Source organism: Terrapene carolina, unplaced genomic scaffold, assembly GCF_002925995.2.
Source record: "Terrapene carolina triunguis isolate 2854851 unplaced genomic scaffold, T_m_triunguis-2.0 Scaffold190, whole genome shotgun sequence".
Classification (NCBI taxonomy): Eukaryota; Metazoa; Chordata; order Testudines; family Emydidae; genus Terrapene; species Terrapene triunguis.
The window spans coordinates 2,953,229-2,971,339 of record NW_020664541.1 but is presented as its reverse complement, the minus strand read 5'-3'; the positions used below and the strand labels follow the sequence as shown (position 1 = coordinate 2,971,339).

Genomic DNA, 18,111 nt, shown 5'->3' with positions numbered 1-18,111 from the left:
AATATTTATAGAGACAACACTACTCATGTATGGTATTAATAATAATATACTTAATAGTATAGTGTATATGACACTGAATCAATATATATTAAAGCTAGGATGTATTTTGTAAAAAGAACAGGAGTACGTGTGGCACCTTAGAGACTAAGACTAAGACCTTAGTCTCTAAGGTGCCACACGTACTCCTGTTCTTTTTGTGGATACAGACTAACACGGCTGCTACTCTGAAACCATGTATTTTGTGCAAGGCTGGCTGGTAACTAGTTCTAAAAATGGAACTACCCCAGTTCAAGAAATAAAGTGAGTGCATGTAAAGGCACGAGAGATCATCATCACAACACAGCCTGCATCGACCAGTACATGGTAACATTTTAACATAAATTAGAGCTGATCAGGAAATTTGGAAAAGTTCAAAATTTCTACACACTAATGGGAACAGAAATTCCAGGTTTTTTCTTTTCACCTACAGTGTTTTCATTTCCAACGTTTCCTGTCCGTTCCAACACATTCAAATAGCAAATAGAGATAAGGTCCGCACGCAGCCCCAACATATGATTCCTAAGTACACACACAGCTCCCAGTTCTGCCTTGTGAGGACCGGTCTCCCGCACGCACCCAGGGAGTGCTCTGAGAACTACGCTTCCCAGAGAGCCTTGCGCAGAGCTGGCCCCGCCGCGCGGCCAGCGGGCCGGAGCGGACCCAAACGCGGCAGCAGCTTGTGGTTGGCTGGCGCTGCCGCGCTGTTTGGTTGGGCTCTTTTCCGTTGAGCAGCGGCTGGCGCTTGGGTTCGCGCTTCGGTAGGCGAGAGCGCCGCTCTGGGATCGTTGCTGGGAGGCGGCAAAGGGGCGGGGGGAGCGGGGGCCTGGCTCCTGTAGACCCGTCCCGGCTGGTGGAGCAGCAGGGGGCGCTGTTGTGGCGCGGGGCACAGACTGGCTGGCAGGGCGCTGCTGGGGGGCGCGGGGTAGGGACTGACTGGCTGGGCCTGCGGGGTGGGGTAGGGACTGGCTGGCTGGGGGCGCGGGGCAGGGACCGGCTGGCAGGGCGCTGCTGGGGGCGCGGGGTAGGGACTGACTGACTGGCTGGGGGTGCGGGGCAGGGACCGGCTGGCCGGGCAGCACAGGGCAATTTGAAATATAGGAAAGTTCAGAACTCTAGAAAGTGCTAGGTGTTTGCTCTCAATATAGCTATAGGGTTTTTTTTTTTTTTTCTTTTTTTGAGTGAAAATCCTAACTGTTTCAGAGGTGTTTGGGGTTTCTCCCTCCCTCCCCTCAGGAATCTAGGGACCAGTTTCATGCAATTGGGAAGGAACTGCAAAAATCCTGCCCAGTCAGTGGTTTTTAAACATCACTGGGCATGTTTGGCCCAGTCTTAGTCATTGTTCTACCAGGGACCCCGATTCCATACAGGTCACTAGAGAGGTGTTAATATGTTTTTCCGGCCTAGCTGGCCATATGCTCTCTGCTCCTAAAATGTACATTGTTGTCACTTCTGTAGGTGGTGGAGTGAGCACCATGGATTCCTCTCCAGGAATGTCCCCCACCTCCAAAAGGTGAGTATGACTGCTGCTATCCTCAAACAGCTCCATTGCCTCCCCATTCATTTAGCTTCTAAATTGCTCTCCTGGGACTAGCTCTAACCTCCGTCATATTGCATAGCTCCAATCTTCCTTTTCCACTCGTTACACTGGTCTAACGCCAGCGTCCAATCTCTGCTATCCCATAGTGTTATCACTGTTGCTGTGAGAGTCTTCTCCTCTGCAACTCCTCAACAGTACTCTAATTCAAATAATTTAAAGCCATTTTTTTTACCCATAATTATATTTATTTTCTCCCTTTGCTATTGTTTGTCTATAACTATTATTTAACTCTAAAGCAATTTCATATACAGTTGGTGTGAAAGCTGCTATACAAAATGGTTGTATTAATGTATCTTCAGCACTCACCTACGATGTCTGGAGATTAAAGGTCTTGAATTCCTCAGGTTTCTAATATATCAAAAACCTGATGTGAGCAGCAATAGTGATAACAGGTCTCTAGATGTTCCCATTAGCGTCACCATCACTTTGGTCTCATGCATTCATGAGGCATCTGGCCGGCTCTTGAGGTCTAAGCATCCAGCCAGGTTCTGGCAATGGATTTGTTTAGCAAATAATTACTTAGTTAAGCTGCTTTCTTATTCTTAGTCCTTTTAGAGTTGACATCTGAAAACCAAGGCAGTCTACTCAATATGGCTACTAAGGGCCAAGTTTTCAGAGCGAAGCCTGAGGTTTGTGTATAGATGCACATCTACACTTGCACTTGCTCAAACACATTCCAAATTTACAAATTAATGATTCACAAAGCTCAGGTTTTGTGCCAAAATTTAGAATCACAATTGCAGGTGGATTTTGCATGCCGACATATATATATATATATATATATATATATGTGATGTTAGTGTATCCCTAAATATCCTATTTAGGTGCCAAATACACACATTTAAAAGTTTCTCTCTTTCCCACGCTGTCAGAGTGTGAGAGTTTTATTTCTGTGCAGCTTAAAAGAAAGGATGCAGTCTCCTGTTGAACTGGAACTTGTAAAGCCATTTCTAGCTGCTGTTGTGTCAAGGAGCAGTGATAATCCAGTAGGACCCTGAGAATGTACAAAGGCCTTGGCTACACTTGCAGCTGTACAGCGCTGTAAGGTAAACCTGTCTTCGTACAGCTGAGTAGGGAAAAGCGCTGCAGTCTGTCCACACTGACAGCTGCCAGCGCAGTGGTGTGGCCACACTTGTAACATTTGCAGCTGTGTTGGGAGCGGTGCATTATGGGCAGCTATCCTAGCATTCATGTGGCTGCAACGTGCTTTTCAAAACGGGTGGGGTGGATTGTGACGGAGTGTGGGGGGAGAGAGTGTGCTTTTTGGAGCATGTCATCTCTCTATTTTGCAAGTTCCCAACTCCCGGCCCCCTGCTCATTCATTCACTCACTCACTCAAAGCAAGCTGCAATCTGTTTACTTTTCTCTGTGGTACGAGCTTTGAAACCGGCACTTCCGCATTCCTGCAGCCAGTCACAACAATGGAGAGGATTGGCCACTTGACAAGGTGATTAGTGCAGCGCTGCAAGCCGTTTACACTCACACCCGTGAGTGGTAGCCACTCCGCTGCAGCTGTTATTCCTCTCGGGGAGGTGGAGTACCTGCAGCGGTGTACCCAGGGAGATACAGCGCTGTAAGTGCCCTGCCAGTGTGGACGGGGAGTGAGTTACAGTGCTGGGAGAGGCTTTACAGCGCTGTAACTTGCAAGTGTAGCCAAGGCCTAAAGAGACAAGGTAGGTGAGGTAATATCTTTTTTTGGACCAACTTCTGTTGGTGAGAGAGACAAGCCTTTGAGCTACACCGAGGTCTTTTTTTCATGTCTGGGAAAGGTACTAAGAGCTTCACAACTAAATACAAGATCAAACTGATAATTTAGCATAAGAAGTTAACACATATTCTAAGGGACCGTTCAAGGTGAAGCAGCCTGTTAACACCCCTGTAGCCATAACACAGAAAGGGGGGTTAGTCGTTTACAGATTATTGTAATAAACCATAAATCCTGAGTACCTTTTCCACACCTGAGGAAGAGTTCTATGGAGCTCGAAAGCTTGTCTCTCTCTCTCTCTCTCTCTCTCTCTCTCTCCAACAGAAATTGGTCCAATAAAAAATATTACCTCACCCACCTTTGTCTCTAATATCCAACACTGCTACAACAACACTGCATAGCTCCACATTAAGTATCAGGGGTAGCCATGTTAGTCTGAATCCACAAAAACAACAAGGAGTCCGGTGGCATCTTGAAGACTAACAGATTTATTTGGGCATAAGCTTTTGTATCTCCAAAATGCCACACATCCTGTTTTAGTAATGTTGAGCTCAGACTGTTGGAGGCAGAGAAGATGTGAACTAAATGTATTGTAGTACTAAAGCTAAATACAGTTTTGTTTTGTTTTTAAAAAAAAAAGGTTATTTCCTTGAAATCAGATTTTTAACATTATCCTAGTGCAGTTATTGTGTGGAGTTCAAACTTTGTCTGAGAAAGTAGTTCTGCTACAAGAACAGTCACCATTGTAAGGTACTGTGAGCTTGTATGAATGAATGGCCATTGGTTCCTTCATCTTCATTATTTTAGCAGCATTTTTTTGTGTCCTTGTGGCACCTTAGAGACTAACAAATGTATTTGGGCATAAGCTTTTGTGGGCTAAAACCCTAGTCTCTAAGGTGCCACAAGGACTCCTTGTTGTTTTTGCTGATACAGATTAACACTGCTATCACTCTGAAACCTATTTTCGTGTGTGTGTGTTCCACCATTCTGTCCAGATTGGCAGCCCCCCGTGTCTCCTCCAGATATACCAATTCTCCAACTCCAAGTCAGGGGGATTCTACTCCTCTCCCTTCCATCAGTGAGCGCCTGGCCTTCCTCCGTCCCTCCCGGGAGCTGCTGGAATACTATCGCAAGAAGATCGCTGAGTTTGATGAAGAACACGAGGACCTTTTGAGAAGGCTAGAGAGATACAAAGGAACATATGATGAGCAGGTAAATAGCTTACTGGTGATGGACTATATATATACACCATTGGTTGGCAGAGAAAGGGTTAATACTCTCCTTTAGTTGAAGATTTAACATCGCTGACATAATTCATGAAGGGAATTGCTGGGGAATGTGGCAGGACTGAGCTGAAGGGGAATCACTATGTCTTGAGCCACTAGAAGTGGGTGAATTCTTGCCATCTGGTCTCCCAGTTTAAGAGCCAGTGGAGGAGAAATGCTTACTGAGAGAAGTCCTTTTGTTTTAGTTTATTGGGCTCTACTTGTGGGAAGCCTTTACGCTGTTTGGAGTTTTCTTAAGATGTTCACCTGGTCTGTTGCACTACCCTTTTCCTTTGCCCTGCACTCCACAGTGGACCTGTGAATGGTCATTTGGCCAAAATTAATGAGCATTTTATTGGGACAGACTTTATTTATATTGTAGTAGCACCTGGAAGCCCCAGTCATGGACCATGACCTCATTGTGCTAGGTGCTGTAAAAACAAAATAAAAGTGGTTCCTGGCCCAAAGAGTTTATAATCTAAGTAAAAACTATACTACAAAATGGAGCCTCTTCTAACAAGCAGGATGATCTCCTAATGCTTCACTACATCAGTCACAGAGTGGTTGTGTTGCTGTGTCCTGTAAAATTGGCACTTTTTCTACTGAGGAGGTAGCTGGGAGAGGAGTGACCACCTTTTAAAACATTATACACTGAGCTGCTCGTGAATCCGCCATCTCTGAAATAGACTGAGAACCCTCAGGAGATGTAGGAAATATCTCAGCTGCACATCTGGGTCAAAGTGGGGAAAGGCGCCAAACATTGCAGGTCTCCCATGTCCCTCTCCTACAGGAATGCTCTTCTGATGAGTTAGTTACTTCTCCCCCATGAAAACCATGATCGCTGAGCCAATTTTGTAATTGGTCAGAACGCTTATTATTAAACCCTGCAGTACTCCAACCTTAACCCAGGGGAGGTTTTTGAGAATAACATCTAGGATAGGTTGCTCCATCAAGCATCAAGGCAGAGCATTGCATGGTGGGAGTCGCTCAGTGTTGAAAAATCTTCTCCAGACAAGCTGCCAATACTGCCCTCTGCTGGTTAAAGTTTGGTGGTCCAATTTAAGTCAGGCATTTGTGAACTTGGAAGAATTGGGTTTTTATCAGTAAATATTGATAAATCTATTTCAGGGTACACACACAAACCGATGAAAAAAATATTTCCATCAATGATCAAAATTTACAGATAGGCAAAGTAAGAAAAATGCCACTTGAGAACTTGTTAGTTTGATTTAAGGCTGTTTACTTTGTATGTTTTGACATATGATGATCATTGATGTTTTAATGGTTATAAAGCTTGAATGTTTCGAATCTCAATGTCTACTGTCATCAACTTATTGTCTGACCTGCCCCATCCCCATAAGCTCCTGCAACTGTGAAAATTTAAAAGTGATAAAAATTGAAAAAATGCTTTAAAACATAATTTTGCTCAACCGTGAAAACTTAAATTGATAAAAATAAAATTCAGTAGTATTCATCAATTATAAAAAAAAAAAAAAGGCAAATTCTGCCAATCCTAGTAATTTGACACAAACAGCTGCTAGTTTTAGATGCAGGCTAGGATCATCTGAGGCAAAAGCTGCTCTTTGTCTCTGTTGTCAGATGCTTAGTATCATTTCACATGCCCTGTTTTCTCTCCATAGCACAAACTACAGTGGGAAATGCGTCAACGGGAACAGGAGATTGCAGAGTTACAGAAGGCTTTGAGTGACATGCAAGTTTACCTCTTCCAGGAGAGGGAACATGTGCTGCGCCTCTATGCTGAGAATGACCGGCTGAAAATCAGGTGCGGAGCTGGGAGGGGATAGGGATGGAGATGGTGGGGGGAAGAGTTTTCTTAGCTGTTTCTCATGGGCAGGTAGTGTTTCTGGAAGCCACATGAATTAGTAGAGCCATCTTGAAAGCTTTTTGTTCTGTGTCTGTACAGCACATTCCACAGTGTCCTGCTCTGTAATTGGAGCACCTAGGCACTATAATACAAGTTGTTGTTATTCTCACTATGGGTCTAAAGTCAGTGGAAATTGCAGGTGTGCCACACTTCTGAGGATCAGGCCCTATAAAATCTTCCCAAATGCTGAACTGAACAAAAGAAATGCTGCTGTTGCTTCTCCCTTCTATGCAGATCTACTGTACTGACCATTATTCAATTATTACAAACTTCCTTTTTAAAAAAAAGTGAAATGACTGTGCTGCAGGACTCCTAGTCTGCTGTACCTGAGAAACTGAGGATCCAAGGATCTTGCTGCAGAATATAGGCCCACAAAACAGGGCTGGGGTATAACAAAGAGCAAAAGTTTACCAAAGGGTCAGGTTCGATCACAAAATTATCTATTTAACATGAGCTTGGCATAATTCTTTAGCTGCATTTCCTCTGCAGTTTTAGAAGCAGGAAACTCATTGGTCTGTGTTTTCTAAGAGGGTAACTCCTCTGTTTTCCCTAGAGCTACCTGTTTTGTCTTCTGGTCAACACCCCCTGTTTGTCTTTCTTAAGGTAATGAGCCTGAATAGGCTCAGCTGCACCAAATTAGCTCTCAGTAGCACATGCCTCCCTAAGATGCTACTGAACTCTGGCTGGGAATTAATCTCAGCAGTTTTTGGTTGGCTTGATGGGGTCTCCTTTTATGTGTGGTGGGTAGTGTTCTTGTGTACCCTCAAAGGGGTGCCTAAAACCCTGTATATCCATCGAGTTCGACATTGTGGTGGAATACATGGGCTTCTAAGGCAAAGGAGGTTCTCAGTCTTCTGAATCTTCCTAACTAGGTCATATTCCCCCTGGACTATGAGCTTTTATTAATAAATTCACAGACCCTGTCCTTTCAGCATCTGCCATCCCTATATAAGCCCATGTACCACTATCAGGCTGTACTAAAAGGGGAATTCCTCACTGCACCAGCAGAAATGGAAACTCCTCCCATGCATCTTCAGTGTTAACTGGGTCTCTAGCAGTCTGGCTTAAGGACAACATTGCCTCATGGGCTGTGACAATCTGAAGAACAGGTTAGAGCTGCTCCTTTAACTACAGTAACAACCTCTAGAGAGAGTACAGGCTTGATGCATTTTGGAATAGAAATGTGCTGATGCTTCTCCATGAATTCCAGGGAGCTGGAAGACAGAAAAAAGATTCAGCATCTCTTGGCTTTGGTGGGAACAGACACAGGAGAAATTACGTATTTTCATAAGGAGCCTCCACACAAGGTAAGACCATTCATTGGGAATAGCCTGTTTGCCACTTCTCTGGCAGATTTTGCTTTGGGTTCAGTCCCTAGAAGCTCTACACAGTGAGTTGCCACTGAGGAGCCAAAGAGACAAAACAGAACTATGGAGAGTATTGCCAGAAAACGTAGATGTTTGAAATTCAGCTGGCTCTGTGTTGGTCTGATATGTGCTGTAATAAACTAGTGCTGGGACTCAAGACAAAGAGTGAGGCCTTCCCTCTGTCTTGGTAGTTAGTGCTGAGAAATCCGGGTTTCATTTCCTGCGCAGGAGAGCTGCAAAGGAAGTATGTTGTTCTCCAGGAGAGTAAGTGTGACAGATTTCAAGAGTGGTGACTCTCAGCAGCAGTATGTATATGGATCTGAAGTCCCATACACAAGTCCTGTTTGACCAGAAAGGTCACGACTGTGATTCAGGGCATGAAGGGGGGGCAAAAACAGGGCATCCTGTGATGTGAGGGTGCAGAGTGAGACTTGAAATAATGGGCCACGTTCTCTGCTGTTGTCTAGTCCCTCCTGCAGGCTGCCAAGTGGCGCCCAGCAAGCCTATATAGGCTTCTTTTGTGTATGTAATTGCCTATTCATTTCTTTAAGTAGTGTGTTGTGTTGCTTGTTTTGGGGCTTGCCCATGGGGGCTGGGCTTCTGCTTTTTTTTGTTTGTTTTTTGTTTTAATTTTCCGCCGGAGAGCGTGATTGGCTCCCAGATGCGTAATCTGCTTTAAAAGGTTGCTTGCTGCCATCTGCACTGCTCAGGTTTTGCAAAAGTCCTTGAAAGCAGCCCTGAATTTTCTTTGGTGTGCGGGAGCTCTCAGTTGGTTCTGATAGTTTAACTCCCTGGCAGAGGGAGTGGGGAAGGGACATGTCCAGAGCTAATTCCTTACTGGCATACAGTGTCTTGGGGATTGTGGCCAGCTGGTGTAAACACTGAAGCTGGAGCCATTGCAGAAGTGCCATGAGAATGAGGGAACTGTGTCAGCTCCCTAATGGCCGCTTTTTCTTGCATTGAGTGGATCTCCGCACACAAGTTTGATCAGGATCCATAGCTGCACCAAGCAGTTAGTTCTTGCCTTTGATTTCTTCCTGGGTTTAAGTGGATGGGTATACATAGATTTGTTGCACATATGTTTCTAAGTGCGCCAGCTGGCAAGAGGGTAAGTGGAGAACAAAGCACACTGTTGCTTCTCCTTTCCCTCACACGTCTGAATGCTGGATCTTCTGCTAAAGGCCTAATCCTGTTCCCATTGAAGTCACCAATCCCCAATCATTGAGAACTATACAGTGGTGTAAGAGGTGGGAAATGTAACGTTCAAGCAGCCCCATCGTAGCGGACATCTGCTCTCAATGCTGGTATTTCTTTTGCAAATGTCTTTACCTTGCTCCTGCTGCACCGATGGGCATGCTGCTCTTTTAAGTCTTTTTTCACACACTCTAGTGTTCATTCTTGATGACTGGGCTCAGGTAACAGATCTGTTTTTGCTCCTCTAGGTCACCGTTCCTCAAAAACCAGTCAAATCCAGGGATCCACATGAACGGAGCGATACTTACACTTCCAGAACAGGTACCCCAAAAGTGACTTTCCATACCACCCAAGAAGACAAGTACCTGGAGGGTGGCTAAATATCACAATAGTGCTGGATGTGTAAAAAGGGTGCAGTCGCCATGAGCTCCCCAAAGCCAGTGCTAGAATGTTTTCTGCAGTGACTCCTGCCGGAAGATGCTGTGGTGCAGTAGCTGCAAGCTCTTCCTTTCCTTTTCCTTCAGGCCAGCCAGCACACCTACAATATTCCCTGCTGGGCAAAGTCTCACACACAGGCTAGAAGAAAGGAGTAGAGTAGTTATCTCAATTAATCTTGTTCTCTGCAGCCGGCACTAAAAGAAGCACATCAAAGCCAGCAGCAAAAGGAGAGAAACCAGAAAGTCCCGAGAGATATCACAGAGACAATCAAACACTCTTACTGCAGGTAAAAGAGCATTTACTGATCAACAGATGCAACTTCTGCCTGTGCATGGTGTGACCTGTGGTGACATGGGGTGCCTTCACTGGAAATGGCAAGGTCAGAGCAGATTCTCCCAAAGACTGGTGGTTAACACTCACCAATCAGTCACAAACTGTGCTTCTGATTGATCCCCCACATTAGTTATCAAGGGGGGGGGGGAGGAATCACACAGCCCTCTTACTGCATTCCAGTTCTCTGGCTCCCAATCAGCACCTCGGTCCAATACAATGAGGAGTTATTTCAAAACTCTGCTCACATATACAAAATGTTCTTCTGACCCAAAGAGACAGCCACCTTACTAGGTCAAAAAAAACCACGAGGCATCCTTGTGGCACCTTAGAGACACCACAAGGACTCCTCGTTTTTTTTTGCTGATACAGTCTAACACAGCTACCACTGAAACCTGTCGCCTTACTAGGTCAGTATAGGTTTGGCTCTTACCCAAAATACCACACTACCAGCAAATCCTTTAGTGTCTAAAACTAAAGATTTATTATAAAAGAAAGAATAAGATGAGAGTTGTTAAATGGTAAAGCAATTTGGTACATACATCAGACTACAAAGTCCATGTTGTATCAGGTTCTTAGCAGTGCTGGTGAGTTGGCTGGCTTGAAAGTCACTCTGGAACACATCCACAGCTTGGATGGGTCATTCAGTCCTTTGTTCAGAGCTTCAGTTATAGAAAAGTTACTCTAGAGGTAGGAAGCAGGATTGAAGACAAAATGGAGAAGATGCAGCTGCCTTTTATATTCTTTTGCCATAAGGCTTGCACTTCCTGTATTCCAAACACAAGCTTCACAGCACATGGAAAAACCTTAGAGTTCTCTGTCCATAGGCATGCCCATACATGACTTGCTGACTCATCAGGTGTGGTCCCCGATCTTTTAATTGGTTTATTGTACAGCTGATGTCCCTTGGTGGGCCATCAAGCAGGCTAGGTGGTGCTGATGCCAATCTGTCTGGGGATGTCACCCAGATGCATAGCACCAGTTTGAAATACAGATATACCGTACATATCTATAACTCCTAATACAAAGGTGATACAAACATAAACCAGATTATCATACTTGGCAAATTGTAACATTTTTGCAGATACCTCACACAACATATCTGATCAGATTCCTTGCAATTTTATAATATTGGTGCCCACATATGGTGGTCCACATATTCCATACAGTGTCACACAGGGGTTTATACGACAGCCAAACATACTGCTTGCCTATCCCCTCTATCCCTACATTGGGCTTGCCCATCTCCACTCTATGCTATCCTGGCAGTGCCTCCCACTTACTCCCAATCTATTTAGCTCTCTCTGCGGTGGACTTACAAGGGGGGTAAGGTTGGCATGAAACAAGAAAAGCATTTGGATGATGAGAGCCCTAGGGCTGCTCTAAATTGCAACAGTGGTCAGAATTAGTGATGCACAAAAGTGACTTAAATTCACCTTTGCCCTTCCACTTTCCTTCCTGTGCCCAATGCAGGAAATGAATGAAGAATCTGACCCACCTTTTGTAAAGTGTCTCTCTCACACCAGGTAGGGAAATCTGTTACAGGAAACTTCTAGAGCGCCAAAGCAGATTGCTCCTAACTTCAAGTCCTGCAGAGAAATTAGACCTGTATAATAAAGCATTTTAGGGCAGGGGGTGTTTTCTCACTGTGTCTGTGCCTAACCTGGAATTTAAACAGGACTCTCAAGCAGGGCCGGCTTTAGGCACTGCGGGGCCCGATTCGAAGGAGCTGCCGCCGAAGTCCCGCCGCTGTCTTCGGCGGCAGCTCAATTGCTGCCGCGGAGGAAGGACCCTCCGCCGAAATGCCACCGAAGACAGCGGCAGCGATTGAGCTGCCGCCGAAGACAGTGGCGGGACTTCAGCGGCAGCTCTTTGGGACATTGCGGGGCGCTCTTAGGGGCGCGGGGCCCGATTCCGGGGAATTGGCTGAATCGCCCTAAAGCCGGCCCTGCTCTCAAGCAGGGCAGCATTCCTGGTGCAGGATCTCACTCTATGCCTTCCCTGTGTGCCAATCCAGGTGGAGGCCCTGCAGGCTCAGATGGAAGAGCAGACCCGGTTATCCAAAGAGCAGCTTGATGCACTGCTAGAGGACAGGCGGATTCACATAGAGGAAGTGCAGGTCCAGCATCAGAGGGACCAGGACAGGATCAAAACCCTAACAGATAAGTGAGTGCAAGAAAATGGTTCTGGTTTAATCATGGCAGGAAACCCAGAATATAAAAATCACCTACAGGTTTACAACCTAATAGGCAGAAAAGCAGAGTATTTGATCAGTTGCTTGGGATGTAATTGGAGATTGATTGATTGAATAAATTACTAACTAAAAATCCTTTTTCATCCCTGGAGAGCTTGGCCCTTGAAAATATGTGAGGGAAGCTCCTGGCCCCTCTCATCCCATGCCCACCCAAATTCCCAGTGAGAATATAGGTGAAAGATGAAGGGAATTGGGGAAGGCAGTGATATTATTACTCTAGTGCAATCCCTGTCTTCAGGCTCCATCAGACTCAAAACCTGCTGTATGAGAGTACGCGTGACTTCCTTCAGCTGAAGTTCGATGCACGAGCCAATGAGAAATCATGGATGGCAGAGAAGGACTGTCTGCTGAGGAAGCTTGATGTAAGCAGGGATCAGCTTATCATCAGCAGGGAGCCAGAGAGAGAGAAGAAGAAGGAGAGAGACATCAAGCCAATTTCTCAAGCAGAGAGTGAAATTTGGAAAGCACAGAGTGGAGAACTCAAGGTAATTGCTGTTCCCTTTGAAAAGAAATCCACCTGTTTATGGATGGAGGTTTGAGAGAGTCTAGGATTGGATCTCACCATGGTGCTTTACTGAGAAACTGGTGTTCCCTGTTTTAGAGCGGGAATTCTCCTACCGGGATACATTTGTTATGCTGTCTGAGGCATAGAAAGATTCACTTTACAGGGGATGTTGTTGCTTATTGACTTTAAAGATAAAATGCTATGTAGCTAGAACTCTATTAGTTTAGAATAGCGCTCCACGGGGTTTTGTCTCACAAGACTAATATCCCCCACTCCTTCCACATCCAAAACAAGCATGTCGCTCCTCAGCTTGTTCCACCTGCCAAGTGACATATCGTTGCACAGCTCTCAAGCTCTTTATTAGGACTAGGTATTTCCAAGCATGAAATGGGCAGCCATCCTTTGGAACAAATTCTCTTGACTACTGGTAGGAAGAACACACTCTGTGTTTTGCCTGCTGTTGTGAGAACACTGCTTTTTTGGGAATAATGTCGCTCACAGTTCTGCTGCTCCCATCCAGCAGTATGGTTTTTTTTCTTCAGCAACTAATGTACTTGCAGGGAGAACCATGGGAACTTGTACTGCCCTCATATTACATGTACCCATAATAGTTTACTAACCACAGTATATACCTAAAGGAATTGCTTTATCCACCATTGAAATGCAGCCACCCCTGAGATGGAGAGCAGCAACCAAACAGATGTGAGATGGGGAATTTTTGACTGAGGACAGTGGGACCAACTCTTGCTATTTTTTAAAAAAAGTGTTGTGGGTTCTGATGACTACACGGTGGATAGAACCAGGCTTGTTTTGTACTTTAATGTCTCATCTGAACAGAGTTGCTCCTGTAATTTGAAGGAGTTTTTGCATTCTTAGATCTCTAATCTTTCTTGTCTGGCTACCTGCACCAACTCCAATTTCTAGGGCTACTCATTTGGTTATTTTCTGTCATGATATCTCCACCAAAGAGCACTCACAGAGTTGTGACAATTGCCTTGCGTCCCACCTTTGTTCTTTAGGGAGGGAGATGCTGTGTGTACTGGCTACCTGCCTCCAGCATCTATTAATCCTAATCCTTTCTCTTGGGCTCCAGTCCTTACAGGAGCAGCTAACACAGGCGCACCGATTGGCAGATATGTACCGAGAACAGTGTGTTGCTCTGGAGGGTGAGTTGGCTAGAATTCGTGAAGAAGGAGATGTTGGCCGAGAGCTTTTCAAGGTAAATCTTCTGTCTGCTGCTGCAGGATGGGTTTGCAGCCTCTTGGAGTTGTCTGATTTCCCCTTCTCCATATTTGTGTTGTCGATGGTGCCCTTCCCTACAAATTCTATTGTGCTTTCCTATCCCCAGGAGCGCTCAGAGAAGATGGGGAAGCGTTTGCAGCTAATGACCCAACGATATGAGGCCCTGGAGAAACGGCGTAGCATGGAGGTGGAGGGCTTCAAGAATGACATCAAGCAACTTCGGCAGAGGTTGAAGGACATAGAGAAACAGCTCTTCAAGGTAATAATTGATCACCTTTGGGGCAAGGGCTGAGATGGAATTGGCCTGTGGGCGGGTGAGGGGAGGGTTGAATTTTCGGATCTTTGGAGCTTAAGTTATTGGAAATTCCTGTGTTTCCTCACTTGGGCCTTTAGATACTTGTAACATATGGTACCTTTCAGTGTTATGGAAAGTTACAGGTTATATGTATATTGTGAAGAGAAAAATATTCATAGCTGTTAATTGAATAGGCATCCAGATTGCTAGGGATTGGTGTGATTATACAGTGGATGTAGTTAGGGCACTGAGTTATGCTACTTCTTTAATGCTTTTCATCTGATATCTCCAAGCACTTTACAAAATCTGATTCTCCCAATGCCACTGTGAAGCAAGTATTAACTGCAGAAGTATATTCTGTATGGAGTGTTGCAGACCTGTTTGGCTTTTCTCCTGATGGTTCTAGATATTGATTCTGCTCTCAGTGAAGTCAATGAGAGCTTTGTCATCAACTTCCGTGTGAGCAGACCTGAGTACTTGGTGCAAAGAATTAGGGCTCAAAGTGCAGAAGTAAGTTCAGGTGGTCGTGTATAGGATATAATGACTTCTGGAATATCCTGCATAGGAAGGGTTATTCACATGATACCACAAGGAATGGTTAATTTGCAGAAATTAAGAAAAGAAAAGGAAATGGTTAATCAAATCCATGTCAATACCTAGTTAATTATTTCAGCCTAATTGTATTGTCCTGTTCAAATTACATACTTGACCACAAGGGGGTGCATGAGTAAAATACAACATACAAGCTAGACATAACAACCATGATCCTAAATCATTCTGGTTATTTTAGATCAAAAAGAACTATTCGATAACCAAATGCAGTCTTCTACCAAGGCAAGATATGCTTTTCAGTACCACCTGTAGAGGATGTCTCCTGGGACTACAATTGAGACTTAAGTACAAAAAAGCTGGGTAATAAGAAACATATAATTTGTCACATTTTAATGAGTCCTTTTAAATCGTACTGGAAATGATTTGTTAAACAACTGACCATTTACTGATACATTTCCAATTACACTTTAGAAATCCCTCTTCCATTGCACTTGCAGGACACCCACATGGTACTAACAAGACACCTACATTATCTACACTCCATCCTGGGGCTCCTTTCCATGTATGATGTCAGGGCAGCTCAGACACACTGTGGTTGTAGTTCCCCCTTGCTAGGCACAATGAATCTCCTTGGACAGGATTGCTCTCTTCATAACTTTCTCCAGATCATACACCATAGACTAAGTCTTTCTGGTTTTATTTTTTTTTCTCTCTCTCTCTCGCTAGGTGACCATGAACATTGGACCAGACCAGGACCTCGCAATTCTGCATGAGGTCCGCCAAGGGAACAGACGAACCCGGAAAATTCAAGGGGAGCTAAGAAACCTGAAGGCAAAAATCTACGGCTTGGAGAACGAGCTACGGATTTGCTGACACAGATGCATCACCCAGCACAATGGTGCACGGAACATGGCCAGTGCTAGGCTAGGAAGGTCACATTTTCAAGAAAAACTTTCATAAATCTGCTTTCCGGCATCCTGTGACAGAAACTTAAGAACACGTAACCTGCTGTGAATCAAGGGTATATCAGTGTGCTGTGGGGCTTGGATAGTTTGTGGAAATCAATGCTAGGTTGTGTGTGGGGGGGAAATTCCTTTCATCTTAGCATGCCTTGCTCTACTGCCCTTTCCTAGTAGATGAGATCATTTGTAGACTGTATCAAAGTCATCTTGTAACTTCTATAGTGTTTCCATAGGACATGTTTACAGCCTCTAGGCACCTTCACCTACTATTAGCACAGGGCAAAATGTACTGCTGTCCAGAATGCAGCTGAACACAACAAAAGCTACATGTGTAACTGATAATCATGGAGAGGAACTAATCCTCCAGGACTCAAATATTTTCTCCTGATGCTGTTCAAGAAGCGAGGGACTGTATAAAGCCCTGTTCTACAGTCATGGGAACTGTATTAAGAGAAGCCGTTTTTAAACAAAGACTAAACATTATTATGATGTCTAATGCACCCAGGACATAATTTGCATTTTCTAAACTAGATCCCTACTTCATCTAGAAAGTGTCTATTTAATTCTGCCTAAACACTCTGAAATCCTATATATCCTGGGCAGCATAAGCGTGTTTTCAAATTGCTTCTGTTCGCATGATTCTCTGCCAGCCTGGACAGGCCAGAAAGAGAAACAGTCACATTATAAAGCTCCTTCTTTTGTGAGATTTTCATCTCAAACCTCCACAACCTTCTCTTACCCCCCACTCCAAAGCTGTGTTCCCTCTAACACTTTTTTCACTGAAAGATCCCACTGAAGGCACCATCAGTTCATCTCCACCAGTGGCGGAAGTCCTGATATAGACCAGCCATTGCCTTTTTAACTGCCAATGTTGTCTAACCCTACAGCTCTGAACAACACGATAGTTAAACTACTAGCAGCCACTGGCACCTCTGACTGCTGCTGGATATAAATGGGCAGTAACAATGGTGGAAAACTTTTGAAGGAGCATAAAGGCTAGAGCAGATGAGGCCAAAGAGCTTGTCTATACTATAAATACAACCCTGGTTGCATTACCCTTGTCCCCAAACCAAGTAGCAAGATGATTTCAGTTTGGAGCATAGGCTAGACCTTGGCAGTGGTTTGTAACTAGTCTAAAGCCTAGTTGTATTTGCAGGGTATATTGTCCTTTACTTGTAATGCAGCATATTGCAACTTGAACTCCCCACCTTACCTCCTACGCACAAACTAAGGGAAGAAGACTTACCGTGTTTATAAAGATGTCTCAGTGCCTTGATGGAGTTTCTTGCTGTAACCCTATACCATTCTTGCCAAATGTGATGTCAGAAAGCTGATCCCTTTCTGGGATCTCTGGCATACTCCACCAGGGCTCCTGATTTTTTTTTAATTAATTTTATTTTTTTACTGGACAAAGAATCAATTTTTGTGATTTTAATTTTTGTAATCCAGACTTTTAAAATTAAAAATGAAGTTGGAAGTTTCCTTGTCAAGTGGTTCCCTTTCTTCTCTCTTTGGAGGGTGTGGCTAACACAGGTGCCCCCTCCCCGTTCCAATCATATCTACTGCTAGCGCTTCTTGCTGAAAGTCCCACAAGAGGGATAAGTATAGCCAACCTCAGTCAGGCTGGTGGGTGGTAGCCAAAGTGGATCCTGGCTCATACTGTGTGTGAGAGGAAGGTGAGGCAAAGGGTCCTCTTGCACTGGTGCATTCTCTTTGTAACAGACTTGCTGTCTCTGACAATCCCTGCAAATTAGCCAGGTGGGTGGGGGCATATTCCTGTGGCCAGAGGTCCCAGTAGTCTCACTTTACTACTCAAGAGCTCCCTTAAGTCAATGGGAGTTCTCATATGCTCTCACTGTGAGTTAGGATATAAAAATCTGGCTCCTGATGGCCTTACTGAATCACACTATGTAATGAAATATTAGCTGCTTGTGCTGCAGCTTCCACCTACCTTAAGTTTTTGCTCATAAGAAGCCAGCACTTGGCTTCCTGAGCTCTGTCAATTTTTCAGCTCCTCCGAGTTAAGGAATTGCTCATCGAGTTAGATATTTGCATTTCCTTATATGACAGCCAGTGGGTGCAGGTTGTTTAATCCCGGGTTATTTAAATAAATGTTTCTCTCTTCACAGCTCCCTATTTCCAGTAATGAGTGTCATGTGAAAGGCAAAACCCAGCAGCATGGCAATGGCCCTGTGCTTATTGCAAAGCAAACATCATGGTACTCCTGTTGTGCCTGTCAAGGCATCTATCCAGCAAAACCCAAGTGCTGCCCAAGCCGTTTTATTTTCAGTGTGTCCCTAGGACGTGAACCCCTCCCCGCTGCAAAAATTATACTACTGTTGACTCTGTAAATCCCTTTCTTTATTTTGGAAACTTGTCATAGGTCACCTCCAAGGTCAGAAGGCACAAAGTGTTACTTTTGTTTTTCTTATGTCTGATAAATCCATGTGATGTATATTTAAAAGCATTGCTTCCAATGTC

The 18,111-nt window shown here is 44.5% G+C and overlaps 1 protein-coding gene across 1 annotated transcript; it reads left to right on the top strand.

Annotated features, from left to right (window-relative positions):
- The first annotated feature begins 716 nt into the window (after positions 1-716).
- CCDC77 (coiled-coil domain containing 77) lies at positions 717-17,073 on the top strand. Its single transcript, XM_024224489.2, has 12 exons — positions 717-797; positions 1,495-1,549; positions 4,337-4,553; positions 6,247-6,389; positions 7,702-7,798; positions 9,301-9,373; positions 9,679-9,776; positions 11,838-11,986; positions 12,313-12,559; positions 13,673-13,798; positions 13,928-14,080; positions 15,395-17,073. Exons 2-12 carry the CDS (start codon positions 1,512-1,514, stop codon positions 15,539-15,541), a joined length of 1,488 nt encoding a protein of 495 aa, XP_024080257.1. The 5' UTR covers positions 717-797; positions 1,495-1,511; the 3' UTR covers positions 15,542-17,073.
- The last annotated feature ends 1,038 nt before the right edge of the window (positions 17,074-18,111 follow it).

What these genes read in the sequence shown, in the direction of transcription:
- CCDC77 (XM_024224489.2), top strand. Translation starts at nt 1,512, where the DNA reads ATGGATTCCTCTCCAGGAATGTCCCCCACCTCCAAAAG. An exon ending in AAGGAACATATGATGAGCAG is followed by an intron (nt 4,554 to 6,246) that starts GTAAATAGCTTA and finishes TTCTCTCCATAG; the next exon opens with CACAAACTACAGTGGGAAAT. An exon ending in ATCAAACACTCTTACTGCAG is followed by an intron (nt 9,777 to 11,837) that starts GTAAAAGAGCAT and finishes GTGCCAATCCAG; the next exon opens with GTGGAGGCCCTGCAGGCTCA.